This window comes from Drosophila obscura, unplaced genomic scaffold (genome assembly GCF_018151105.1).
Source record: "Drosophila obscura isolate BZ-5 IFL unplaced genomic scaffold, ASM1815110v1 contig_4, whole genome shotgun sequence".
NCBI lineage: Eukaryota > Metazoa > Arthropoda > Insecta > Diptera > Drosophilidae > Drosophila > Drosophila obscura.
Genome location: NW_024542828.1, coordinates 5978858 through 6003982, shown reverse-complemented (window position 1 = coordinate 6003982; position 25125 = coordinate 5978858). Strand labels below are relative to the sequence as shown.

Sequence of the window (25125 nt, the reverse complement as noted above, 5' to 3'; positions counted from 1 at the left end):
AATACAATCTTCTAACGACTTTAAAGCTGTGTGATCTGAGACAAACCCAGTCTCAGGCGGGCCTGTGGATGACTCAATTGGCGCCGTGTCGCGTCGTCTCCTTGTGAATGAACCGAAAACTCAAACTGGTTGATAGCAAAAGGAAATCTTTGCAACGAGCCACTTGCCTTGCCTGGCCCCCCAAACCCGACCGGGTGCCCGACCCTGCACCGACACCATATCCAATGTCGTGTACGATGGATGTGAACACACAACATTTTGGCGCTCTTCGACATTGTCAGTGTCAATTATTTGAGAATTAAAGAGACACAAGACCTTGAACTTATAGCCAGGCCATATGTAAATGCAAGTGCACGAGCATCGTTCATTAGGCGTGCGCCGGAAAACAATTGTTCTATAGAAATTGCTCGCAATTTGGCAAGGCGTACGCTACATTTTCTTCGCATCCGTTTCAAGGGCAAGCTAATTTTAATCGATGGTAGCAGCTGCGTTGAAAGAATGCTTTGTGCAAATGAACCCCATGCTATTAATAAGAAAGGGTTGCAATAATTCAATGTGCTAATTAGCTGATTGAATTAATTGTGATGTTAAAATAAGGACAAATTTGTAAATCCGTTACATGTGTATATCGATTTATCTGAACATCGCACGTTCAGAGTTGCTACATCAAAATTTATGAATAAGATTTTTCTCGGTATATTTACGGTATATTATATACTTTACAGGACATTTTGACGGTATATAAAAGTATATTTGTCAATGGTAAGGGTTGGGGAGGGGAAACAAACGAATGGTTAGAGAGGCAGAGAAAGAGACCTTTGTTCAAACCTTATTTTATAAGTAATCCAATAAATGGGAGTCCTTAAATCAGGCCAGATTTTAAAAAATTAATTCAACTATCTGATAAAATGATATTTTTAGTCTTTTGAGTAGTAACTAGCTGGTAATATTGAGCAACATATCAAAATCATGGCATATCAAGGCATTTCGTCGTATCCCTCAGTATATTTACGGTATATTTGGGCAATGACAAGGTATATTTCGGTATATTTCTGATGGTCGTTTGATATATTTTATCGATAAGTCCACTGATTTTATAACAATAACAATGTCGTTCAGTGATAAACTAAAGCATTATAGTAAACGAAAATCGTTTAAATACGGCGTGCCGTTCCTCATCATGATGGTGGCCGGCTCCTTTGGACTTCAACAGTTTTCCAATCTAAGGTAGAGTCAGTCCTGTCAGAAAACTCCAAAGAAATGCCAACTGATTGGTGTGAAATTCCAGATACCAGTACTCCAAGAAGCAACCGGTGACACCCGACGAGATGAAAAAGTACGGCGTGAACATGAAGAAACGGCAAGAAGTGACACTGGAAACGGAGTACGATAAAGTTAAGGCCGTGAACATAGATGAGTGGGAAAACAAACGAGGTCCACGTCCCTGGGAAGAGGAGGGAGTGTCACAGCCGGCCAAACATTAACTATTGTATAGTGTAGGTGTAGGCATAAGCACACGTTTAATACAGACTGTTTGTTATATATATTTATAAATAAATGGATATTTTATCACATAAGTCGCATGTTTTGTAATCAATCATCGATAGTGTTCAGAAGCAATCGATAGTAGGCGATGCCATCGGCCATCTTTGACAACACGCATCTCTAGCCTTTTTCTTGTTTTTACAATAAAAAATAATTAAACCCGCTAAAATGGAAATCGTGGGATCTGCAGGAGATGCAGCCTCTATATTTGCCGATGGTAAGCTAAAACCCTTAACCCAATCATATATTTGTTTACATACATTCGCGTCTTGCAGGGGAACGTGTGCTATGCTTCCACGGCCCGCTTATTTACGAAGCCAAGGTGCTCAAAACAAAACCTGATGCGACGCCGGTCGAGTACTACATCCACTATGCAGGCTGGAGCAAAAAGTACGTACTTCCATCCAGTATATAGTATATGTAAACACTTACCATGTCCGCTTACAGCTGGGACGAATGGGTGCCCGAGAGCCGTGTGCTGAAATACAATGATGACAATGTACAGCGACAAAAGGAGCAGGCGCGCCTATGCGGCGAGCGCTCGAAGAAGGACAACAAAAAGGGTAAGTGAAACCTTTCGTTTGCGGTCGTCGCCATCGCTGACGTATTGATGTATTCGTAAAGGAAGCGCAAAGGCCAAAAAAATGGAGCAAGTGGGAAACGATTCGCGAGCGTCTACACCCTCCAAAGATGGCAATACATCTCTACCGTTGGTGGTCAGTACACCCACGTCCAGTATGGGACCGATGACAAAATCGGATAGTGGTAGCAACAGCAGCATGAACCCCAATAGCAACAACGCCAATACCTCAACCAGTCGTGCCAATCGCAAGTCAACACAAAGTGCAATAGTGTCGGCCCGTCCCGGCACTCCAAATGAAAAGAAGGAAGATGCAGCGAGCGTAGAGATCACAGAGGATGACGGTGTCACTGTGGTGCCACCCAAAAAGAAACGGATTAGCGAACAACGTCCATCGTTGAGCGGCAGTGATACCACAGCATCTGCAGAAAAGCAGGGAACACCAGCAGCACCAACTCCGACACCAACCACTCCCACACCGCCATCAGAGCCGGCCCCATGCGTCGAAAGCGAAGAGTCCTTTACCAACAAGTTGGAAGTGAAAATCAAAATACCTGATGAGCTGAAGCATTACCTGACCGACGACTGGTATGCGGTGGTGCGCGAGCACAAGCTGCTGGAGCTGCCCGCCAAAGTGACGATCCAGCAAATCGCCGAACAGTATTTGGCGCACAAAAAGTCGGTCAAGTCGACCAGTGCCAGCAAGGAGGTGGCCATCAACGATGTACTCGAGGGCATTGTGGAGTATTTCAATGTCATGCTGGGCTCCCAGCTGCTGTACAAATTTGAGCGTACACAGTACGCAGATGTGATGCAAAAGCATCCAGAGACACCATTGTCCGATCTCTATGGTTCCTTTCACTTGCTGCGGCTGTTTGTGCGACTGGGCTCGATGCTGACATACTCGGCGCTGGATCAGCAGGCCATGCAGAACCTCATCGTGCATCTGCAGGATTTTCTCAAGTTTCTGGTGAAGAATAGCGCTGTGTACTTCAGCATGACTAACTTTGTAAACGTGGACCCCGAGTATGTGCGCAATGCACAATAAACTGTAGAATCCCAGAATGATTGGATACTCTTTGACTTGATGGAAGAATTGTAAATGAATATTTCATCCAAATAGTTTGTAATAGTTTGAGAATTGCTCTTCACAGCTGGTTTGTAAAATAATAATAAAAAAAGCACACGCAGAGTTTTGTAATTAGTTAAATGGTATTTTGATAATAAAAGATCAGGAGAACCTTGTAAAGATTAGCTTTTGGTGTTTGTTGCTTCCCCCTCTTCTTCTGCCTCATCCTCGCTGGCACTGCTGCTACTGCTGGTGGGATAGAAGTCACGCAAGTCCCTCGGCTTGTTGCGCTCCTTCTGTTCCGTTTCCAAATATTCGTTTTGCACCTTGAGTATATCATCGCTGCCCGTGCAGGCAGCATACGCATTGAGCAGCTTGTCATTTAGCTCCAGAAAGGCATGGCCCCAGGAGAACTTGCCCATGAACCAGCGTGCCTCCTCCGTGAAACCGCAAATGTATAGTGTGGCTGCTATAGCCTCGACGCAGCTGAGCTTGCAGGGCTTCCCGTAGTTGATGGGATTGGCGGCCACCAGAAAGGGCAGGAGACGGGGATGTGGGCTACGCATGCGACTGAAGGGTGTTTCATCCAGTTTGGCCCAAGAACAGTCAATCACGGCCACACCGGAGCCCGCCACAATATCACGATCGAGTGGACTGACACACAACTGGCCAACGGGCGACAGGACGAGTCCGGGGAACTTTTGTCCCAGGCGCAGATTCGAAATCAATCCTAAGCGTGCCAGCTTTCTGCCAGAGCATTTCTTTGGATCACAGTGATTGAGGTCCCACATGGCAACCGAAAATTCCGGTGGATGGCCCAGATCATCCTGACCCCCACCCGACGAGTCGGAATCATCGGTACTGTCGCTATCGCTTTTGGCCAGTTCATTCGCCTGCTGGGCAAAGTTACGCTCACAATTGTGATTTGATTTGACATTGCGGTAGGGGCCACCGCCACGCTTTCCTCTGCCCTTGTTCCGACCAGTCATTCTGTACAGTTTAAGTTTATAACTATTATTTAAACAAAAAATAACATCTCGTGGTTGCAGCGCTGCCAACCTGATTTATTTTCTTTATTTTAATGTAATTGTAAGGTGACGCAGAGCAATTCTATGCTCTGACGTCACGCTGTCATATATCGCCAAAATCTATTAACTAGATCCACTTAGATTAATTGTGTACTTGATACACCATATACTGTTTATAAAATCATTGGATTGTATTATGCTTTATAGAAAACAGTAAATAAACGTCAAACATAGCCGAGAACACACTGTAATATATGCGTACAGACCTCCGACTTGCGTCACCTCTTCCATATCAGACCACCACGATGTCACGCAATCATCGATATATGGTGTTTTCAACCCTGCTAGAAAAGAATATGGCTGCCTGCTTCGGTTGTTCTCTCTGAAAAAAATTAGAATTTGTCCGGCATAAAAAGAGTGCAATACGAATTAATGTATGTATTAAGAACTTAAATGACCAAAATAAAATCAATTGCAAAGACAAAGGTATTGTTTTGAAATCTTGTATGTATACTTTGAACCGAGCATGAGCAAAAGTGAAATTTTGTGCTTCTAAACGCAGTGTAGTGTTCTGTGGAATGGGATAGGATAGGCGCCAAATCAGAATTAATAAATGCATCAACGGAACCCTAGAAAAATATATCCGCGCGTGTTGGCATTATTAATTTATTGATAACTAGCAGTGAAACGGCTATAATAAGACAAAAAGACCTGGCGACGCGCACACTGCACACACACGCGCGTAAATAGACACACGTACATACGTACTATCGATATCCGAGTTGCATTGCGCGCCGTGGCGGCAGCGAGAAAGAGAGCACCGAAAGTGTATGTTTGCTGAAAATCAATTGACGCCCGCCTTGGCTGCGCTTCATAGTTAAACATAACTGAACATAACAAGCTAAACAAATTTAATAATTCTGTGTGTGTTGCTTTCATTTCATTCTGTTTTTGACACCAACGTGGCTGCGTGTCCTACTATACAAATTTCCTTACCCTTGGTCCGGGAGTACAGTTGCGCCATCAGCCAGCTAGAGCAACAAACAAACGGGGAGGGCGCGCGCATTCCATTTAACGAGAACAACAATACTTGCCAAGGATAACAACGTTGAGAAGAACAGAACGCAGCCAAAATGGGAGAAGTGAAATCGGTCAAAGTGGACAACTGGGGAGTCTTCTTCCTGCAGAAGCTGCAGAATTTCTTCAACAAAACGGACTACTGCGACCTAACACTGCAGTTTCGCGATAATTCACAATTAAAAGTGCATCGCCTGGTGCTAAGCGCTTGCACCGACTATTTCAATGTACTGGAACAAAATTGCGAAATTGTCGACGATGCCCTCATCATGCCCAACGAGTTCCAGGCGGATGTTGTGGTGCCCATTGTCAACTTTATGTACACGGGCACCCTTGAGTTTGAGTTGAAAATGTATGGCAAACTGCTGCGCACAGCCAAGGAGATGAATATGACAGTGCTGCTGAAGCTATTGGAGGCACATAGACGCACCATGGAGAATGTTAATCGCCTGCAGAGGGTGAGTGCTGATAGTTGCATCACAATCCATAGGCCCGGGACTAATTTGTATTTTGTCTTTTTTAGCCGCCCAGTCCGAAGGGTATACGACGCCGCACAGTGGGCCCAGCCATAAATTCAGGCACTCCACAGCAGCGGGTAACTGTGCCGGCCCAGCAAAGCCGCGTTGTAAGCAATACAGTCGTGGGGGCAGCCACCGGAGGCACAGGCACATTGAGACCAAATATTCAGCGTGCTACCATAGGAAATACAATGATACGCACGACGACAAGCATCAAACAAGAGCCCACCTCTCCCTTTGAGCAGCTGCGCAAGGGATATAACAACAACAAGCGGCCGGCACAGACCAGTATACTGTCGCCGCCGTCCAAGAAACCCAGCCTAGAGGAGGTCAAAGAATTTGCCGAACAACAGCGGATGCGTAAGCAAATTGCGGCCGAATATGGTGACAATGATCCGGAATACGATGGCGGCATGCTCTACGATGATGTCCATGCTGACGATGATGATGACGATATGCCACCGCAGCCATCAACGTCTAGGCAAAACCAGCCGACAACTCCACAGAAAGGCACACAGACCCAACTGGAGCATGGCACAACGACCATAATCCTCAAACAGGACTCGCCCAGCCAAACGCCGACGATCATCGTGAAGGATTCGTCGAATGCCAAGCTTAATCACACCAAAATCATTGCCGAAGTCTTGCGACAGTATCCGCATATCGTCAAGGGCCACAAGAACATCAAGCTAAAGATTATGCCCAACAATACGCCAACCAGCACTCCCGCCGAGAAGGCTGCCTCACCTGTGAAGCGTGCTGCGCCAGCAGTATCAGCCACAGCGACATCGCAATCCTCAACAGCAACGGGACCCACATCGCCGCACAAGAAGCTGCATGTTTCATTCAAAACTGACAAATCGACACCGTTGATAACGTCACAGCAGAAGGCAGCCACAACACAGCAAAAGCCATCATCAGTTTCACAGTCCGCCGTCCCAGCCCAGACATCCGCAGCGGCAGCAGCAGCGACAACAGCCAGCTCCGCGGCAACGGCATCGGCTCAGAAGCGTCGAATTGACAGCAAGACGATGCATACTTTGATATCACAAGGAGCTGAAAATACCACCGGTAAGTGGAAGGATTTCTTTAAACTCAATACCCAAAAATGTTGCTAATAAATATTAATTTGTGTATGTGTCAACAGGTCCTTGGCTGTGTCTGCGGTGCGGTGTGAATGGACGGCCCATTAGCATTCCTTCGTACAGGGGCTTTAGACGGCATCTCATCAACACTCACAAGGAGACCATCGATCCGGCGCTGTGCGAGCATTGTGGCTGGCGATCGGGAAACAATCGAGAGTTGCATTTCCACATGTATACGGAGCATCAAATCAAATCGCAGCTATACACATTCGCCGAGTGTGCGCTCTGCGATCAGACGTTTTTGACCAAACCTGACCTGGAGGCCCACATAAATGAGGCACACACCGACGAGAACAAGCAACAGTGCATCTATTGCAACAAGGTGTTTGATCAAGAGCTGCAGTTGTACAAGCACATGAAGGGCTACCACAAGGCCCAGGCCCTGGAGGATGGCATCATTGACGAGACGGATGAGGAGTACCAAGGCTCACAGGACGAGGAAGAGGAAGAAGCTGAGGAGGAGCAAGAACCGGAGGGCAAGGTTCGCATACTCTCGGACATTAGCTTGCCTGCCAACAGTGCCATAGCAGCGCAGCGGGCCAGCGCTGAGCAAGAAGCGGAAGAGCAGCAGCAGGAAGAGGAGGAGGAGCTAGAGCAGCCGCAGGAGGTGAAGTTTGTTGGAGCCGATGGCAATGAAGTGGAGCTCACAGACGAACAGCGAAAGGAGATTCTATCGCAGCTCAATCAACAGCAGGCAGGCGCTGCCGCTGGCGGTGTGGTAATGGTACTCAGCGAGCCCGAGGCGGAAACAGTAAAGCAAGAGGGCGATGCCAAATCCTTGGCCGGCACCGAAGAAGAGTACGATGACAGTCAGATCTACAGCGAACTCGGTGCTGCCGATTCTGTGGAGAGTGGCAAGAAGAGCGAGACTGGCAACAGTGCGGCAGATGAGAGCAAAGAGTCCGTTGACAATTTGGAATGGGCAGAGAATCTAATAGCCGAATCCGAGGAGCAGAACAGCAAGGAGGTACGATTTCTCCAATCTCTTGCTAATAAAGGAATATTGAATTTAAATTTATTTAATACGTTGCAGAAACAAGAGAAACCTCGCGACGACATTAGTGAAAAACTAAAAGAGTTGACGGGCGATTGGACCGAAGACGAGAACGAGGATGAAATGATGGAAATGGAAAAGCCTGCAAGCACAGAGATTGTCGCCAAGCAACAGCCCAAGAAAACAGAGGAAACCCAGCCAGTGGCTGAGGAAAGCAATATCGTCGAAGAGGAGGAGGAAGACGACATTGATTTGGCTCTAAAATCCATGCACAAGAGCCACGATGATTCGACATCAAAGACCAGTAGTGCGGCCGAACAGCCAGCTGCAGCCAGTGGCGGCGGCGAGGATGTAGTCAGTGTAGAAGAAGTCCCGACCACCAGTACAACAACTAGACACGATGAAAAAATGGATGTGGATACGGATACGGCTGAGGAGGACGCCCCACCAGCTGCTGATGCTGCTGACACAACAGAGACAGCAATTAAGATCAAGCGAGAGCATGAGGAGGATGAGGAATTCATCAAGGAAGATGCAACACAAGCAGATGTTCCCATGACAGATGCGGAAATCGATTCAAGTTCTGCAATAGCCGCCGATACTGAGGAGCATTTGGTGGAGGCGGAAGAAGATCAGGAACATTCGGAGACGGACAATATGCGCAAGGAGTTGCTGGATGAATTAATCGCCCAAGCCGAATCGCCCGAAGATGAGGACAAGAGGAGTACACCCCTGGAAGCGATAGAAGCAGCAGCAGCGACAACAGTAGCCACCACAGACAGTACCGAGACGGATGATGACCTGGTGCCTGCCACCCAGCTGCCTGCCAATCATCCCAGTCAGAAAGAGATCATTGAGTCGGAAGCAGAGAAACCAGCTGAGAATAATAATGATGGGAAGACGACAGTAGCTGTAGCAGTAGCAACTGCAGCAGCAGCAGCATCAAAGGAAGCAGCACAGGTCGAGGAGAAACCAAACAGCAGTGTTACAGGAGCCGAAGTCACAGATAAGTCGGCGGCGGCGTCGTCGGTCGTTGAGGTGGAGGAGGCGGCAAGTGCGGATAAGGTAAAAAGCCTCATTAGCGAATGGGCTGATGATGATGAAGATGAGGATGAGAATGGGGTTAGTGCTGCGGCAAAGGCGGAACTATAATTACTAGATTTATTTATGTTTTAAGTTTCGTTTATCTACTGTCGTCGTCGTCAGGCCAAAAGGAGGGTAGCCAGCATGCCCATCTGAAGTCCACAAGAATTTTCGGTTTCGAGTGTAAATTAAATCTGTTAAATAAGGAATGAGAGGAGCATGCCCCAAACATAAACACTATACACAAAGATACGTGTAAGATCTAATCTGCAAGTCTCACGTAATTATAAATGTAAATGCCCATCTTCAGCATTAATCCTAGATCCAGAGAGACCAACAAATCGCCCCGCACATTTTGCTACTTTTCATGATTTTTCTTTACCAATCAACCCAACATAAATCACCTTAATATAAACCCTTATATATATATGTATACAGACACGCGTATAGAGCTATATATAGTTACATATAGATGTTGTTTTAATTGGTTTAAAACATAAACAATTATAATTGCAGATTATTATTGCAATGAATGAAAATGGTTTGATGATCAGTCGATTTAGTAGTAGGTATGAAAAAAGAAAAGAAACAAAAAAAAACAAGAATGACCGATTTTTTGATTACCAACTTAGGATTTTAAGGTTTATTATTATAGCAGAAACAAAAAAAAAAAACGACACACACACAGATCAGATACTTTGGAGAAAAGAAAAAATATAAATGTAGACAAAAAAAAAACAAAAGTGAAATTTCATTGATTTGATTTGCTTCTCTTGCAGCAACTAGTTAAAACTCTCAACTGAGATACAAATACATTTTATTCTATAACAAAAGATTCATCAAGCATGCATAGTACATACATATATATAAAAGCAACACCTCTTAAACATATATAACAATGATCTGCCAATTAAAAATAATCTCTTACAAAACGAAAAAGAATACACAAGCACGAACGTCATCCCTGTTGGCAGAGCTAATTATTCCTCATCTGAAATGGAGTTTTTGGAGATTAGTAGTGGCCCATATAGACATGAGCAGAGCTCACATTGCGATACGCACCAGAAAGATAAAAGTTTATTATGCACATGGTGGCAAAGCCGGCAACAACTGTCGCAAATTGCGCAAATCCCGCCCAGCGTCGCGTTGGATGCGAGTGCCAGCGTGCCTTCTCGCGGGGTATCACTTCACAGACGGTGACGTAGAAAAGCGTGCCGCCGGCCAGTGCCTGAACAATGGGCAGTGTTTTCGACGACCATTCGGCGGGCACATCCACGATAAGCATGCCCAGGCCAATGCCACAGACGGCACCAAATGCAAATACCAAAATGCCCATAAATTGGGAGCGCAAAGTGGTCTGAGGATTGGAGCGAAACTCCAGGCCCAGGCAGAAGCCCATCACGAATTTGTGGCAAGCCACAGCGCCAAGAAGAAATAAAACCTGTAAAGAGACAAAGAATATGAGAGGGTGGATAGGCTTATCTAACTAGATTAAATAATTCGAAGCTTCTAATATTTGCTAAAGATTGTGCCCGGCTGTGTCTGTACCCCAAAACTATGTCAAGACCAGACTATGAACATACCTTTGTCGCTGAGTTTTGTACGCCAATCGCCAGTCCCTCAATGGCCGAGTGCAGAGACAATGCAACAAAGAGACCGAGAGTGCCGGTCATGGACTGGGCACATGGTTCTGTGTGACTCGTATGACATATGCGGGCATTTGCATCCTCTACACTAGCATCATCACAGCCGGAAGAGGTGCGATTCTGATCATGGATGCTGCATATAAAAAAAGCAATAAATTATTAGGGTCGAGAGGGAACTGTAATCGATTTACTTTTCGCTGTGATGCGAATGATGTGAATGTGACGTCGACGGCTGTGCTGATAGCAAGGGCGCACGTTCACTGATTGCGCCATATCCATTGTGTTCCCTGTCTGGGTCAACTTGGGCATGTGAGGAGGTTGAGGGTTCACGTTCATGTTCATGTTCATGGCCGTGACTGTGCGTATGCTGAATGGCCTCGCCAAAGAAATAGTGTATAAACTCGTCAATAAAGTAGATGATGAAGAAACCTGCGCACATGGCCACCTCAGCGAATTTCGAATTCATTTGCTCGCGCACCTGTGTTTGGAATGGATAATCAAATTACATTCCAGGTAACACAAAACCAACGAAAAGCCAGGTGAGGTGTTTCTCACCTCAGGCAAAATATGAACCAATGCTGTGGCCAGCAATATGCCCGCACCAAAGCATAGCAGCAGCGACGTAGTCAGTGGGAATCGTCTCCTGTTGCGCTCTGAGATAATGGCGGGAAGCATACCAGACAGGAAGCTTCCCAGGCCAAGTACCAGCATCGCCAGGACCTTCTCCCAGTCACCGCGATTCGGGGCGTCCATATTGGTGTTCGATGTGTTGACCATATCCATAGTTCCACTTGCTAAACTCATTGTTCAGCTGGCAAGCTTAGTCATCAAACCTGGGACAGCAGTACAGTAACAAGTTCGTTGCATTTACTATTTTTAAACGAAACAGAAAAAAACACAGCTGCGGCGCAGCTGCAAAAACCGATGGAATTATTATCGGTAGATGCAACGCTGGAATGCTTCACGAAAACGGCTTTGAAAATCCCACAACAAAATACCGAACATAGCCTGAAAAATACTGTCTCGATAACATCGAACAAAAATATGTAAAATAAAAATTCAAAAATTAACTGTTTGCGTCCCCTCCGCACTATTTTCGTTCTTTTGTAGATTTGAAATGGCTCGTCGTTGTATCGTCTGTGGCGAAGAGCCAATTGGACACTACATCTATCCACACACCATGGCAGAGGCGTATAAATGGTTAAATTTGGCCAATCTTGATTCGTACAACATGGAAGTGCCTACATTTCATCAACGTGCATGTGTCTGCGCCAAACACTTGAAAGGATGTAACGAGGAACAACCAGATCAAAGGCAGAAATCTGGCAATGATGATCCCAGTCGTCGCTCAAGTGTCAAGTCATCTGAAAATCATGGTCAATGGCCAAGTGCCCACTATCCAACGGGTATGAATCAGAACATGTCCAATTCCAGAAGTCCAAGTCCCAGTCCAAGGCGTCAATCTGGCTACAGTCCCCAGCAGCAATGCTGGCGTAGTCTTTGTCATTTCATCAACAATAATCGACCGCAAGTAATGAGAATATGTCCCGAAACAGAGTATTGTCCAAACATGCAGCAACAGCAACAGCTGCAGCAGCATCAGCAGCAACAGCAGCAACAGCAGCAGCAGCAGCAACAGCAGCAGCAGCAACAGCAGCAACAGCAACAGCAGCAACAATCGATGTGCCAGACAGTATCCAATGAATCTAGCACGTCCCAGGGAATGCCATGCCCACAAGATGGACATTATCGTTTATGTCAGAATCCTAGGTGTCATGTATACAGTTCGTACGCCCTAATGTCCCAACAGAGGGAAATGATGGAGAGCACTGAACAGAGCCAACAAACGCAAGAGCCGGTGTCGCAATGTTCAGCGCAGGAGCAACAACAGCAGCAATCCGCTGAAGGGGTTTATCTCACCTTAAATAATACACTCGACAAACAACAGCAAAACCGAAAATGTAGCAATGGATTAGACCCACAACCAATGTCACAAAGGCTGCGACCGAAACAGCAGGAACAGGAGCGACAGCAACAGCATCCACAGCAGCAGAAGCGTCCAAATCGTAGTAATTCCAGATCTGGGCAACAGCCAATGCAGACCAAGAAGCCCAGAAGCGAGTGCTGTCGGGCATGCAAAGTGAAGGATCAAGGGGTTCAGTATGACGCACAAATGGTTCAGCCATCGCCATCCCTTGGTAGACCTGCCTCGCGACCAAGTTGCTCAACCAGAGCAAACCAGCCAATGAACGACGGATGCGGTGTACCATCCAAGATGCAATTCTCCACAGCCTCCAACAATGGCATTGTGTATCCAACGGGGCCAGTGGTTGGGAAGCGTTCGACTCCGCCTGCAAAGTCCAATAATGTGATTGACATGTCTGCCATTTTGGGTTTGCAAAATGAACAGAGTGAGCGGCGTCCTAGCAGCAACACCACACCGAACACCGTTAATGTCCTTATCATGCCCGGTGCGCCGAAAGAGAGCTGCGAGGACGACTATATCTGTCCAGAAAACTTTCAGCCGTCGCCCCTCAGTCAGATTCGGTTGCTCGAATCGGATCTAACCGATAATAATGAGAGAGCAAATTTCCCGGACTTGGATCATCCCAACTATAGGCTATGCCGCGCTTCCACCAACGATTCGGAGACCGATTGCCAAGGCGATGATCAGGACGCGAACTGCGCTGATGTCCTGTTGCTTGACAAGGGTCCAGGCTGTGGTAGATGTCCATCCATCTGCGTCTGTGACAAGAAAAACGAAAATGGCAACGACTGCGGTCAATGGAACACCGGAGCCAAGGCACAGTTGCAGCAGAATCAATCCTTGGCACCGCTGCAGCAGGATCAAGCCCTGCCAGAACGTACCAACTGGTTTGATAACCCGGCTACATCGAATAGCACGAGAGTCCTCGAATTGCAACAGGCACGCATCAAGGAGCTGTACTCATTGCTGACACAACAAAACGTTCTGCAGAAAACCATTCAGGCCAAGATGAACGAGTTGCAGCATATTGAAGCTGAGCAAGGGCCATCTGGCACTGAAACTGACCAAGGGCCATCTGACACTGAAGCTGAGCAAAAACCAACTCGCAGTGGAAATGCGACACCAAACAAAGGAACACAGACCAACAGAAGGTCAAAATAATGCGTGGGGACGCAAACAATATGCAGACACGGAATTAACAGAACCTGCTACGCATTAATCTAGTCAATAATACAATTAAGGAATACATTTGGAATGCCTTTTGATGAATTTGGGGGTGAAGAGTGGTTTATTCGCAAATACCGCATGAAACATTCCAAACATTCGGCTTGTGGCATTTAATCAAGAGCTAATCCTTACAGGCCTAGGCAGCAGTCTGAATGACATCTGTGTAGAGCTTCACCTTGGTGGCAATGCTCATGTCGACGTACTTGTCGGCGATGGACACAACCAAACCACCAATAATGCTGGGATCCACACGAGAGGTGATCTTCAGCGACTGGTTGGGCTTCAAGAAAGCCTGCAACAACAAGAATATATATCAAATAGAGGCATGGTAGACGGTTATATGAGACAAGGTCTCGTACCTTGAGTGCACCCTCCAACTGCTTGTTCTGGGACGAGTCCAGGGGCTTGGCGCTGATCACTTCGCAGACAACCTCACCACGGTGGGCAGCCATGATCGTCCTGAAGGCGGAGATGACGTTATCAAGCTTCTTCAAGCGGCCATTGTCGGCCAGCAGACCCAAAAGGTTGCCAGTGGCCACGGCAAAGCTAAGCTTGGTGGATGCCTCCTTCAGGGCAATGCCCATGACCTTCCTGTTGATGATCGGGCTGGTCACACGTTCGCGTAGCTTCTTATCGCCCTTGATGGTCTCCTGCAGAGCAATCAGATCCTTCTCCACCTGGTCCAACTGGTTCAATTTGGTGGCAGCCGAGTACAAGGCAGTGGCATAGCGGCCCTCCAGACCGAACAACTGCACTGGAGGCTTCACCGCCTTGGTGGAAACAGCGGCGGAGCTGAGTGCACGGCTCTGCGGAAATTTCAAATAAACAATATTAATGCTCTTTGAATTAACGACATTAAAACGTCCGAAAATTGGTTCATTTCGCGAATTACATAACCAACAAATATGCGTTAGATAATTATTGATTCGTTGGAAGGTCTTTTCTCACTTATCTCACACACTCTGCCATTCCAATACCATCGCCTGGCACGGATAAAAACATCTTTCCTTTGATTATATGCACAAAACCTACCAAAATTGCCAATTTGTTAATGGAGGCCATCGTTTAAGTCCTAAGAATTTTTCAGCTAAAATCGCAGCTGTGACAAACAGGGTTACTTTGATTAGAAGGCTTTTCGATATACGCGCCAGGGTTGCACAGCGCCGATAAGAAAACGATAGCTGCACTAACGCTAACGGTTTAGGCGGGCATATGGTCATACTGTTTAAATTTTCGTCAAGCACGTCAGAAAGAACAATTTTTTCAAGCTCAGTTTTCATTTTATAAAAGTTTTTCATTCTAAAAAAAATGGCTTCTATTAGCTTGTTGAATCCCAAGGCCGAGATTGCCCGTGCCGCCCATGCTCTGGCGATCAACATCAGCGCCGCTAAAGGTCTGCAGGATGTAATGCGCACTAACCTTGGGCCGAAAGGAACTGTGAAAATGTTGGTCTCTGGTGGTGGCGACATCAAAATCACCAAGGACGGCAATGTGCTGCTGCATGAGATGCAAATTCAGCATCCAACTGCATCGATGATTGCCCGGGCCAGCACCGCCCAGGACGATTCTACTGGCGATGGCACCACCACCACAGTGATGCTGATCGGTGAGCTGCTCAAGCAGGCCGATATCTATTTGTCGGAGGGTATGCATCCACGCATTATGGCCGATGGCTTTGGCAACGCGTGCGAAAAGGCGCTGGAGGTACTCGAAAATTGCAAGGTTCCGGTGGAAATCAACAAGAAGAATCTGATGGAGGTGGCCAACACCAGTCTGAAGACCAAGGTGCATCCCGTGCTGGCCGATCTGCTTACCGAGGTGTGTGTGGACGCCATACTGACCATTGCGAATGGGTCCATCACCCCAATTGATCTGCACATGGTGGAGCTGATGGAGATGCAGCACAAGACGGCCACGGACACGCAGTTGGTGCGTGGTCTGGTCCTGGACCATGGCGGCCGCCATCCGGACATGCCCAAGCGTTTGGAGAATGCCTACATTCTCACCGCCAATGTCTCCCTGGAATACGAGAAGGCTGAGGTCAACTCTGGATTCTTCTACAAGACGGCCGAGGAGCGCGAAGCTTTCGTCCGTGCTGAGCGCGAGTTCATTGATCAGCGTGTCAAGAAGGTGATCGATCTGAAGCGTTCGCTGTGCGATGGCACAGACAAGTCGTTCGTGCTGATCAACCAGAAGGGAATAGATCCCCTCTCCCTGGATGCCCTGGCCAAGGAGGGAATACTTGCTCTGCGCCGCGCCAAGCGCCGCAACATGGAGCGTTTGGCTCTGGCCTGTGGCGGGACCGCCTTGAACACCTTTGAAGATCTGCAGGAGGAGCATCTCGGCTATGCAGGTGTCGTGTACGAGCACGTGCTGGGCGAGAACAAGTACACCTTTGTGGAGGACTGCAAGCATCCGCTTTCGGTCACTATTCTGATTAAGGGCCCCAACAAGTTCACCATTCTGCAGATTAAGGATGCCATTCGCGACGGGCTGCGCTCCATCAACAATACAATGGGCGACAAGGCTCTGATCCCCGGTGCTGGCGCATTTGAGGTACGAGCCTACAACGAGCTGTTGGTCTACAAGGACACCATCAAGGGCAAGGGCCGCCTGGCCGTGCAGGCCTTTGCTGATGCCCTGCTGGTGGTACCCAAAACGCTGGCCATCAACAGTGGCTACGATGCCCAGGACACAATGCTGAAGCTCGTCACCGAGGATCGCCTGACCACCGATTTAATTGGCCTCGATTTGGCTACCGGTGAGCCCATGAAGCCTGTCGATATGGGCATCTATGACAACTACATTGTCAAGAAACAGATCCTAAACTCTTGCTCAATCATAGCCAGCAATCTGCTGCTCGTCGACGAGATAATGCGTGCTGGCTTGACCAGCCTCAAGGGTTAGGTTAGTCCGTGCCCCCTATAAATATATATATCTTATTCTAAATACAACAATGTTCACTTAATACAAACTAAATAAAAGCAAGGCTTTCAAGTCCACTCTGTTAAGAGATTCACGTCTTTTGTTTTTATTTGTAATTTTTAAATTGTTTTTTGTTTCTTTTTCTTCATTGAAAATACGCGTTTGATTTTTTACTTAAAATAAGAAAATGGTTGGTTGGATTTCGCCATCAACTGTGGGTGGTTGACTGTAGCTCTACGAATTCACATACATAGAATCAAATATAATGGTAAAGTGGTTGTGTGGGGGGGGTGGAAACAACACTTTGGGCTTTCTGTTTATCCATGCTGTAAGGTGTTTTTACTTGTCATCTGAAAGAGTATGATTTGAACGAATTAATGATATTATTTTACTTGAATATATTGACCAGTTCTTACCTTCATCTTCATCGTCATCATCACCTTCGCCATCCTCGCCGTCTTCGTCCTCGAACGTCTCCTCTTCGTTGTCGTCGTTATCTTCCTCATCTTCTGGCTCCACTTCAATATCAGGTACCAGGTAATACTGCAGTGGATTTGGCCAAAGATCATCCTTTATCAGTTCCGCAATTTCATCGTTGACGGGATCGGTGTTATCCGAGAACCAATCAAAGAAGGTCTTGTATTCGGAATTGCGTTTCTTCTTGTTGCCATAGGGTTTCGTCAGCAGCTGTTTCAGCAGATTTTTGCCCTCCTTCCAGTTAATAGGAGTGCTAGTCGACGCGGGCCAGTCCGAGCCGTTCTCTGAAGCTGCTAGAAACGTAAAAGAAAAAAAAATGTTTTATATATATTTACAGTTTGAGAGATCCCATCTTACCCGCTGAGTTCAAATGGAACTCTTTGGTGAGCACCTTGTTCTCAAAGTATGGATTCTCGTCAAAATGGAAATTGATACGATAGCCAGATTTGATGTCCTCAAATTCCTCAACCTCCAGCTTGCTTAGGGCATGCAAACATTCCTCCTCCTCTTCGTCCAGAATGCCAGATACTTGTGGGTGGTTGATGAACTGAAATGGGGAGAAAGAGTTGAGTTAATTGCGTTGATTCTTAGCACCGAACCGGACCTTATCATCATACAGCTCACAGCACAAATGTGCTTCACAATCGATAACGATAGCCCGTGTCTCCCTCCCCGGCGCCATTGCACAGCAAGTACGCAGTTTTTATATAATTTGCAATACGGAGAAGCAAACTAAAGCCATTTTAATTGAAAAACAGCTTTATCTCAAACTAATACACTCTAGCTGCATGCAAAAGTAAGCTTATTTTTTTAGCAGACGACATGCAGACACATCTATCGATACACACACACGCTCGCGCAGAAAAAGAGCGGTGCGGCGGCGATGGCGGCGGCATCAAAAGATGAAGAAAAAAAATTGCCTGAATAGAGACAAATTTTCATGGAACCCTCAAAATGGGGGGAAGAATCAACTACACTTTCTGTCTATAATGCTGCATCAGCTTTGCCGCCACTTTTTAAACACTTGAAGTCCGAAATTCAGCTCTAAACATGGAAACGCACACCATGCAAACTCATGGCCGGGGGCCGGCCCGTATAGATGTGATAGGATAGGACTACTTACCGATGTCACCCAGAAGTTTGGCACCCTCTTGACGAGCTCGCTTCTCTTCTCATAGCATGGCTTCCGCAGTTTATTGTATTTCTGCTCGACCTTAAGGATCTCTTCGCTGGCCTTTTCGTTAAGCGCATCAATCTCGTTTTGGCAGGCATCGATTAGCTCTAATGCCTCAGACTCCTCCTCATTGCCGGCAGGTCCATCGACGGCTCCATCCAGTTTTGGTCGTTTTGGCACGCTCGACATTCTGATTGTTTTTTTAGTGTGTGTGTGTGAGCCTGGGTCTGGGGTGATACTTGTGCAATTACAAGTAATTTTATATTGTAAAACAATTCAGCAAAACGGCGGTACAGTCGACGAGTAGAGTTTGCGGCAGAACTGTAAAAACGTATCGATGGTGGGGTGGAAACCATCGATGGTTTTAGAATTGTGCGATATATCGCATCGATGTATCGTTTGAAATCACATACAAATAATAATCATTTTCACAACACTGTGGATTCGTGGAGTAACGAAATGCATCGCAGCATTCAGATACAATACTGAAATCACAGCAGCATTTGCCTTTTTATTTTGTACCGTATTGTAAAATTTGTAATGGTCATGCCGATATTTCGATGGTTTAAGGCGATATATTGATCTATCGAAGACAAGTATTCACATCCGAGCTGTTTCGTTTTACAACACTAGCAAATTACATTCGCGTTTTCTGCCCTTTACAACACGCGCAGAGAATATTTGATGCCGAGGAGAAGGAGCTGGAGATTAATTTTATAATTTTATATATAAATCGTTTTTAAAAACATTAAAAACATGGCCACGGCTGAAGCTCAAGTCAATGTGAATCGGAATTTGCAGAAGCAGGACCTTAGGAATTTGGTAAGCACACGAAAATTGCAATCTACTCGTCGTCTGTTTTTTTCCCCCGTGTGTGAAAGTGTACGCGTCGTCATTATTGTGCCGCTTCCACTGAAAACAGCGGGGTGCGGAGGCGGCAGGACGCGCCCAGATATCTTTGTATGAAAAAACATAATTTCTTAAAGCACCCACATCCATTTAACTTTACACACTTACGTTAGTCTCTCTGTTGCCGACAACATTTTGTTATTTCTCACACCCACGGGGGGTGAGCGTACACACGAAAAATGCAGCACGTGGCGTTAGTTTCTGGGCTTGTGCAGATTTTCTGGGGTTTTTCTTTGCTCGGCATCTAACATAGTCGTACGTCTCAAATGTATCACATCTTGTGTGCAGTTTTGCTGAAATAGAGCGGCTCAATTGTTGCCACCAATCTATCTGATGCAATACAAATGCCATTCTAACCTCAAAATCTACGGCTTTTCCCATACACACACACACACATTACAAATTCTCGTGCGTATACTACGATAAGTTTAGTGTATGTTGAGGGGGTGGTAAAATACGACAAGAACATCCCCCCAGCAGGCAACTCCATTCATTGATCATATTTTATCTACGGTATTCGTCTTACAGGAAGTCAGCAACCTTACACCTCTGTCGCCCGAGGTGATCTCGCGCCAGGCGACCATCAACATTGGCACAATCGGACATGTCGCACACGGAAAATCCACCGTAGTCAAAGCCATATCCGGCGTGCAGACGGTCCGCTTTAAAAACGAATTGGAGCGCAACATTACAATTAAGCTCGGTGAGTGGGTGGGTGTATATGCAACATGTGATGGTGATGATATATCTACATATGTATACTTGTAAATCAATAACTTAAACATAGTTAGAACTATACCTAATGTATCAATGTAAATGGCTTAAGCATCTGCACACTCTCGAGTGTGCGATCTCCTCTACTGATCTGTGTTGCGGATTTACTCTCGAGCAGTTCCAAAGCGATCTTTAGCCTTTTAAGTACACTGTGACGACGGCACACCCGCGTAGGTAGCCGCCAACTGCTGTTGATGCTGCGTATTACTGCGGCTCCTTGAATTAGTTGTTTTTTTTTTAATGTCGCTGGTTTGAAACGATATATAAATGGTCAAAACAAAAGCGTTCTGTAAATGATTGTGTTCCTTTTTGTAATTGTGTAATTTGTATACTTAAATTGCTGGATTAGCATGCAGTGCGCCCCTTCCAAGGTGTGTCGTCGCCTTTCTGTAGATAGAAAGAGTAAAAAAGAAAAAGTTGTACTAAAAGATAGTTTCATCTTTTTGTTAGGAATCTCTTGTCTTCTATCTTTCTGTATTTCTGTATGCTTAGTCTCTTGCAATGATTGATTGTTTATTATGATTGATTGACTGATAATCCAGCAATTTAATTAATTGCAAATCTTTTTCTTCTTTTTCCCGTTTTTTCGTTTGCCCAACGACGCGCGCCAACCACACGTTGCGACCCACAAAAATCAAAAACAAACAAAAATGTCCAAAACAAAAACAATTGTCATTTGCAGAACGCTTAAGCGAAAAGAAAATCCAACTACTTATGAATTCCAAGCACCAGCGACACAAATACGATATCCAGCAGCAAAAGCAATTGCGGCTTCTCGCCGAGCGGCGAAAGGAAAGGTTGACAAAGTCACCCCATGGCCCTGCTCCAGTGCCAGCCTCATCCATGGAAAGAACGCGCTACAGTCGTCGCAGCAACAGCCAAACCTCATTGAGTCCCAGCCATAGCAGCGGCTATGGCAGCATCCTGGGCTGCGATGATAACGATCAATTATCACAGCTGACTGCTGGCCCCCTGAAAGTGACCGACCTTAAGCGGCGACGTAGCAGCGGTGTCCAGACACCCACACCATCGGCCAAAAGGAGCAAGAGCAACGATGGAAAGACGGTGAAGAAGCGACCCAAGGGCGAGTACATTGTGGAGAAGATCGAGTGCGTGGAGGTGGTCCAGTTTGAGCCCGTTTTCTTTGTGAAATGGCTGGGCTACGATCTCAACGCCAACACATGGGAATCGTACGACAATCTGTCGGATTGTGTCGAAATGGAAAAGTTTGTTGAGAGCCATCTGCAGCTGCATCAGATTTATATAGCCCACATCACTGGGGAGCTGGAGACGCAGCTCTCGAAAATACCGCAAAAGGAAGATATTGAAAGTATTGGCATTACAGAGATTGATGCCTATGATCCACTGGAGCTGCAGATTGATTTTATATTGCTCGCGCAATACCGTGCCGCTGCCAGTCGCAGCCAGCGGGAGCCCGAGCGAATCGGGCAGCGTGCCCTGCGCCGCATGCAGATCAGGCGGTGTCACTTTGCACGCCGCAAGCAGCTGCAGGATTTGTTGCGGTTTGAGCAGCGAATGAATCGAGTGGAGCTGCCGTCGCCGCCCATACGAGTGGAGAACAATTGGGATCTGGACACGATTGACAGCGGCTTCAAGTACATACAAAAGAACATAATTGGAGCAGGGGTACCCAAGCCGCAGGCTGGACTTGTGGGTTGTAGGTGCAATGAGAGCGGAGAAAGTTGCACCGCCTCTTCCATGTGTTGTGGACGAATGGCTGGTGAAATCTTTGCCTACGAGCGTAGCACGGGGCGTCTGCGGCTCCGCCCAGGCAGTGCCATCTATGAGTGCAATAGCCGATGCTCCTGCGATGAGAGTTGCACGAATCGTCTGGTACAGAAAGGACGACAGCATCCGCTAGTGCTCTTCAAAACCAGCAATGGCAGTGGTTGGGGTGTCCGCACACCGCAGGCCCTCAGGAAGGGAGTGTTTGTCTGCGAGTATATCGGAGAGATTATCACCTGCGAGGAGGCTAATCAGCGTGGCAAGGCCTACGATGACAATGGGCGTACCTATCTGTTTGATCTGGACTACAATACATCGCGGGATAGCGAGTATACTGTGGATGCGGCCAACTATGGCAATATATCGCATTTTATCAATCATTCATGCGATCCCAATCTGGCCGTGTTTCCTTGCTGGATCGAGCACTTAAATATGGCTCTGCCCCACCTGGTCTTCTTCACCATTCGTCCAATCAAGGCGGGGGAAGAGCTCAGCTTTGACTACATTCGAGCCGACAATGAGGATGTGCCCTATGAGAATATATCGACGGCTGCGCGTGTCCAGTGTCGATGTGGGGCGGCCAATTGCCGGAAGGTTTTGTTTTAGGTTTTGATGCCAGCGTTTGATTTTTTAAAAATTACATATGTACTATATGTACTCCACTGAAATTACTATATACATATATGTAGGATTTAATTATATTTTTTGTCCAAATATCACAATTAAATTAAATAAAAAATTATACAAATAAATAAAATTTAATATATACTATGTATGTAGATTATGAGGCATGCTATGGCTATAAGGCTAAGGTTTCCAAACGAGCTTATAGAACTCATTTGTGTGCATTTTATTCGGTTTAATTTTTGCAGGTTATGCCAATGCCAAAATCTACAAGTGCGACAATCCCAAGTGCCCGCGTCCGGCTAGCTTTGTGTCGGATGCCTCGAGCAAGGATGACAGCTTACCCTGTACACGACCCGCCTGCTCTGGCAATTTCAGACTGGTGCGGCATGTGAGCTTTGTGGATTGCCCTGGTCACGACATTCTTATGGCCACCATGTTGAACGGTGCCGCTGTAATGGATGCCGCACTGCTGCTCATTGCTGGTGAGTGAATCGATGATCCCAATTATCTATTGGCTTTAGCTAACGTTCTGGGTGTTTCTTTTATTTTTTTTACAGGCAATGAATCCTGCCCACAACCGCAAACCTCTGAGCATTTGGCTGCCATTGAGATCATGAAGCTGAAACAGATCTTGATATTGCAAAACAAAATCGATCTGATCAAGGAGAGCCAGGCGAAGGAGCAGTACGAGGAGATCACCAAGTTTGTCCAGGGCACCGTTGCCGAGGGCGCGCCGATTATACCCATTTCGGCCCAGCTCAAATACAACATTGATGTGCTGTGTGAATATATTGTGAACAAGATTCCTGTGCCCCAGCGGGACTTTAATGCGCCGCCACGTTTGATTGTCATCCGCTCCTTCGATGTGAACAAGCCGGGCTGTGAGGTGCAGGACCTGAAGGGTGGCGTCGCTGGTGGCTCCATTCTGAGCGGTGTGCTGAAGGTGGGCCAGGAGATCGAAGTGCGTCCCGGTGTGGTGACCAAGGACAGCGATGGCAACATCACCTGCCGCCCCATATTCTCGCGCATCGTTTCGCTCTTCGCCGAACAGAACGAACTGCAGTATGCTGTACCCGGTGGCTTGATCGGTGTGGGCACCAAAATCGATCCCACGCTCTGCCGTGCCGATCGTTTGGTTGGCCAGGTGCTGGGTGCTGTCGGACAGCTGCCCGACATCTATCAAGAGCTGGAAATTTCATACTACCTGCTGCGTCGCCTGCTCGGCGTACGCACGGACGGTGACAAGAAGGGTGCGCGTGTCGAGAAGCTGCAGAAGAACGAGATCCTGCTGGTCAACATTGGATCGCTCAGCACTGGCGGTCGCATCTCGGCCACCAAGGGGGATTTGGCCAAGATTGTGCTCACAACTCCGGTGTGTACCGAGAAGGGAGAGAAGATTGCACTCAGCAGACGTGTGGAGAACCATTGGCGGTAAGTACACAGCGATTACAGCCATCCATAAACATTCCAATCTAATGGCATTCTTTGCTTACAGTTTGATTGGATGGGGTCAGATCTTTGGAGGGAAGACAATTAATCCCGTTCTGGACAGTCAGCCGAAATAGAAATAGATTAAGGACCCCCATAGACAGCCCAGCCCGATTCCGATCCCGATTGGTTTGCCAAGCCGTAGCAGTGGCAGTAGCAGCATCATCATCTTTATTACCCCCCTAAAGCGTATTTTATGTCCTGCTCCTTGGTCCCCTCCGCCACCACCTTCCTTCCGCCGACGCCAACGTGTCCTTTGATCAAACCGAAAGCAAACTACATACATAACTTAATTTATTGAATTTTGTTGTATGTACATAAATCACACAAATTTCGCTTGCGAGTGTTTTGCAACCCATAGCAGAATCAGGCATTACAAAAAAACTAATAGGTTATACCATATACATAATATATAAAACAAACAAACAAACAAAAAGAAACTAAATGGCAAAATCTGATGCATCGTAAAATTGTTTTTATGATTTAAATACAAAAAAGGAAAATGAAACGAAACAAAAGAAAAAAACAACAAATTGTATTTGCATTTTTTTACAATTAAAACCATGAGAATGACTTCTTATTATGGGATGAGATTTTGGATTGATAAATATCACGGGGGTGAAGGTTTTGCGAAGCTACCCACAAAATGTTGGTAGTTTCTGTGCTGTCGATGAGATTTTCCACCCAATGCGGAATAGCAGGCAACAAATCAAGCGATTCCTTCAATCGAAAACACTCCTTTAATATTTCATTATAGACCAATTTATTTTTGCACGTTTTTTTAGTTCAATTAAATTTAAATAGTTACAATACGATTTGTTGTTCAATAACACATTGATACTCGTAATATTTTTTTTATTTTGTTTTTGTTTTTAAGCAACTATTCATTCAGAAAAAATGTTGTTATCGAAACATTTGCTGGACATCGATAATTAATCAATGCAAATCGCAGTTTATCGACAACATAATTTTCAATGTTGAATAATTTTGAAACGGTTTTATTTTTTTTTGGGTTTTTCGAATTTGGTAAATTTGTTTTAACTATCTCCACACACTAGTTTTAAATATAATTTATTTTTTTTGTTATTTCTATATTCCATTTTTTA

The 25125-nt window shown here is 46.1% G+C and overlaps 10 protein-coding genes across 14 annotated transcripts; 6 read left to right on the top strand and 4 right to left on the bottom strand.

The window, feature by feature from the left end:
- The first annotated feature begins 1070 nt into the window (after window positions 1-1070).
- Window positions 1071-1574, top strand: LOC111065796 (cytochrome c oxidase assembly protein COX16 homolog, mitochondrial). The gene is made up of 2 exons (XM_022354193.2): window positions 1071-1227; window positions 1289-1574. Exons 1-2 carry the CDS (start codon window positions 1109-1111, stop codon window positions 1482-1484), a joined length of 315 nt encoding a protein of 104 aa, XP_022209885.1. The 5' UTR covers window positions 1071-1108; the 3' UTR covers window positions 1485-1574.
- A 61-nt stretch (window positions 1575-1635) lies between these two features.
- On the top strand, window positions 1636-3379 carry LOC111065790 (nuA4 complex subunit EAF3 homolog). The gene is made up of 4 exons (XM_022354186.2): window positions 1636-1762; window positions 1821-1935; window positions 1993-2108; window positions 2170-3379. The coding sequence occupies exons 1-4, from the start codon at window positions 1714-1716 to the stop codon at window positions 3171-3173; spliced, it is 1284 nt and encodes a 427-aa protein (XP_022209878.2). The 5' UTR covers window positions 1636-1713; the 3' UTR covers window positions 3174-3379.
- LOC111065793 (18S rRNA aminocarboxypropyltransferase) lies at window positions 3210-4265 on the bottom strand. The gene has a single exon (XM_022354188.2). The coding sequence runs from the start codon at window positions 4181-4183 to the stop codon at window positions 3377-3379; it is 807 nt and encodes a 268-aa protein (XP_022209880.2). The 5' UTR covers window positions 4184-4265; the 3' UTR covers window positions 3210-3376.
- Window positions 4266-4567: 302 nt separating this feature from the next.
- LOC111065786 (centrosome-associated zinc finger protein CP190) lies at window positions 4568-9949 on the top strand. 3 transcript variants are annotated; one of them, XM_022354178.2, is made up of 5 exons: window positions 4568-4708; window positions 5238-5757; window positions 5823-6888; window positions 6965-7929; window positions 7996-9949. In XM_022354178.2, the coding sequence occupies exons 2-5, from the start codon at window positions 5356-5358 to the stop codon at window positions 9106-9108; spliced, it is 3546 nt and encodes a 1181-aa protein (XP_022209870.2). In that variant the 5' UTR covers window positions 4568-4708; window positions 5238-5355; the 3' UTR covers window positions 9109-9949. The 3 variants fall into 3 exon arrangements, with proteins under 3 accessions (XP_022209870.2, XP_022209872.2, XP_022209874.2); XM_022354180.2 differs by having other exon boundaries at window positions 4570-4656; XM_022354182.2 differs by lacking the exon at window positions 4568-4708 and adding an exon at window positions 4739-5050.
- LOC111065792 (protein zntD) lies at window positions 9840-11620 on the bottom strand. Its single transcript, XM_022354187.2, has 5 exons — window positions 11241-11620; window positions 10877-11163; window positions 10623-10818; window positions 10102-10480; window positions 9840-10030 (listed from the first exon to the last, which is right to left on the bottom strand). Exons 1-5 carry the CDS (start codon window positions 11487-11489, stop codon window positions 10020-10022), a joined length of 1122 nt encoding a protein of 373 aa, XP_022209879.1. The 5' UTR covers window positions 11490-11620; the 3' UTR covers window positions 9840-10019.
- Window positions 11621-11682: 62 nt separating this feature from the next.
- On the top strand, window positions 11683-14811 carry LOC111065787 (histone-lysine N-methyltransferase 2D). Its single transcript, XM_022354183.2, has one exon. The coding sequence runs from the start codon at window positions 11803-11805 to the stop codon at window positions 13831-13833; it is 2031 nt and encodes a 676-aa protein (XP_022209875.2). The 5' UTR covers window positions 11683-11802; the 3' UTR covers window positions 13834-14811.
- On the bottom strand, window positions 13942-15042 carry LOC111065795 (ATP synthase subunit O, mitochondrial). Its single transcript, XM_022354192.2, has 3 exons — window positions 14932-15042; window positions 14259-14705; window positions 13942-14191 (listed from the first exon to the last, which is right to left on the bottom strand). The coding sequence occupies exons 1-3, from the start codon at window positions 14959-14961 to the stop codon at window positions 14036-14038; spliced, it is 633 nt and encodes a 210-aa protein (XP_022209884.1). The 5' UTR covers window positions 14962-15042; the 3' UTR covers window positions 13942-14035.
- A 64-nt stretch (window positions 15043-15106) lies between these two features.
- On the top strand, window positions 15107-16908 carry LOC111065789 (T-complex protein 1 subunit zeta-like). The gene has a single exon (XM_041595021.1). It carries the CDS (start codon window positions 15208-15210, stop codon window positions 16804-16806), a length of 1599 nt encoding a protein of 532 aa, XP_041450955.1. The 5' UTR covers window positions 15107-15207; the 3' UTR covers window positions 16807-16908.
- LOC111065794 (protein SET) lies at window positions 16891-18804 on the bottom strand. 2 transcript variants are annotated; one of them, XM_022354189.2, is made up of 4 exons: window positions 18425-18804; window positions 17659-17848; window positions 17241-17594; window positions 16891-17174 (listed from the first exon to the last, which is right to left on the bottom strand). In XM_022354189.2, the coding sequence occupies exons 1-4, from the start codon at window positions 18662-18664 to the stop codon at window positions 17164-17166; spliced, it is 795 nt and encodes a 264-aa protein (XP_022209881.1). In that variant the 5' UTR covers window positions 18665-18804; the 3' UTR covers window positions 16891-17163. The 2 variants fall into 2 exon arrangements, with proteins under 2 accessions (XP_022209881.1, XP_022209883.1); XM_022354191.2 differs by having other exon boundaries at window positions 17241-17591.
- A 233-nt stretch (window positions 18805-19037) lies between these two features.
- Window positions 19038-24599, top strand: LOC111065788 (eukaryotic translation initiation factor 2 subunit 3). 2 transcript variants are annotated; one of them, XM_022354185.2, is made up of 5 exons: window positions 19128-19297; window positions 19913-20087; window positions 22777-23013; window positions 23089-23962; window positions 24027-24599. In XM_022354185.2, the coding sequence occupies exons 1-5, from the start codon at window positions 19232-19234 to the stop codon at window positions 24094-24096; spliced, it is 1422 nt and encodes a 473-aa protein (XP_022209877.1). In that variant the 5' UTR covers window positions 19128-19231; the 3' UTR covers window positions 24097-24599. The 2 variants fall into 2 exon arrangements, with proteins under 2 accessions (XP_022209876.1, XP_022209877.1); XM_022354184.2 differs by lacking the exons at window positions 22777-23013; window positions 23089-23962; window positions 24027-24599 and adding an exon at window positions 20841-22584 and having other exon boundaries at window positions 19038-19297.
- The last annotated feature ends 526 nt before the right edge of the window (window positions 24600-25125 follow it).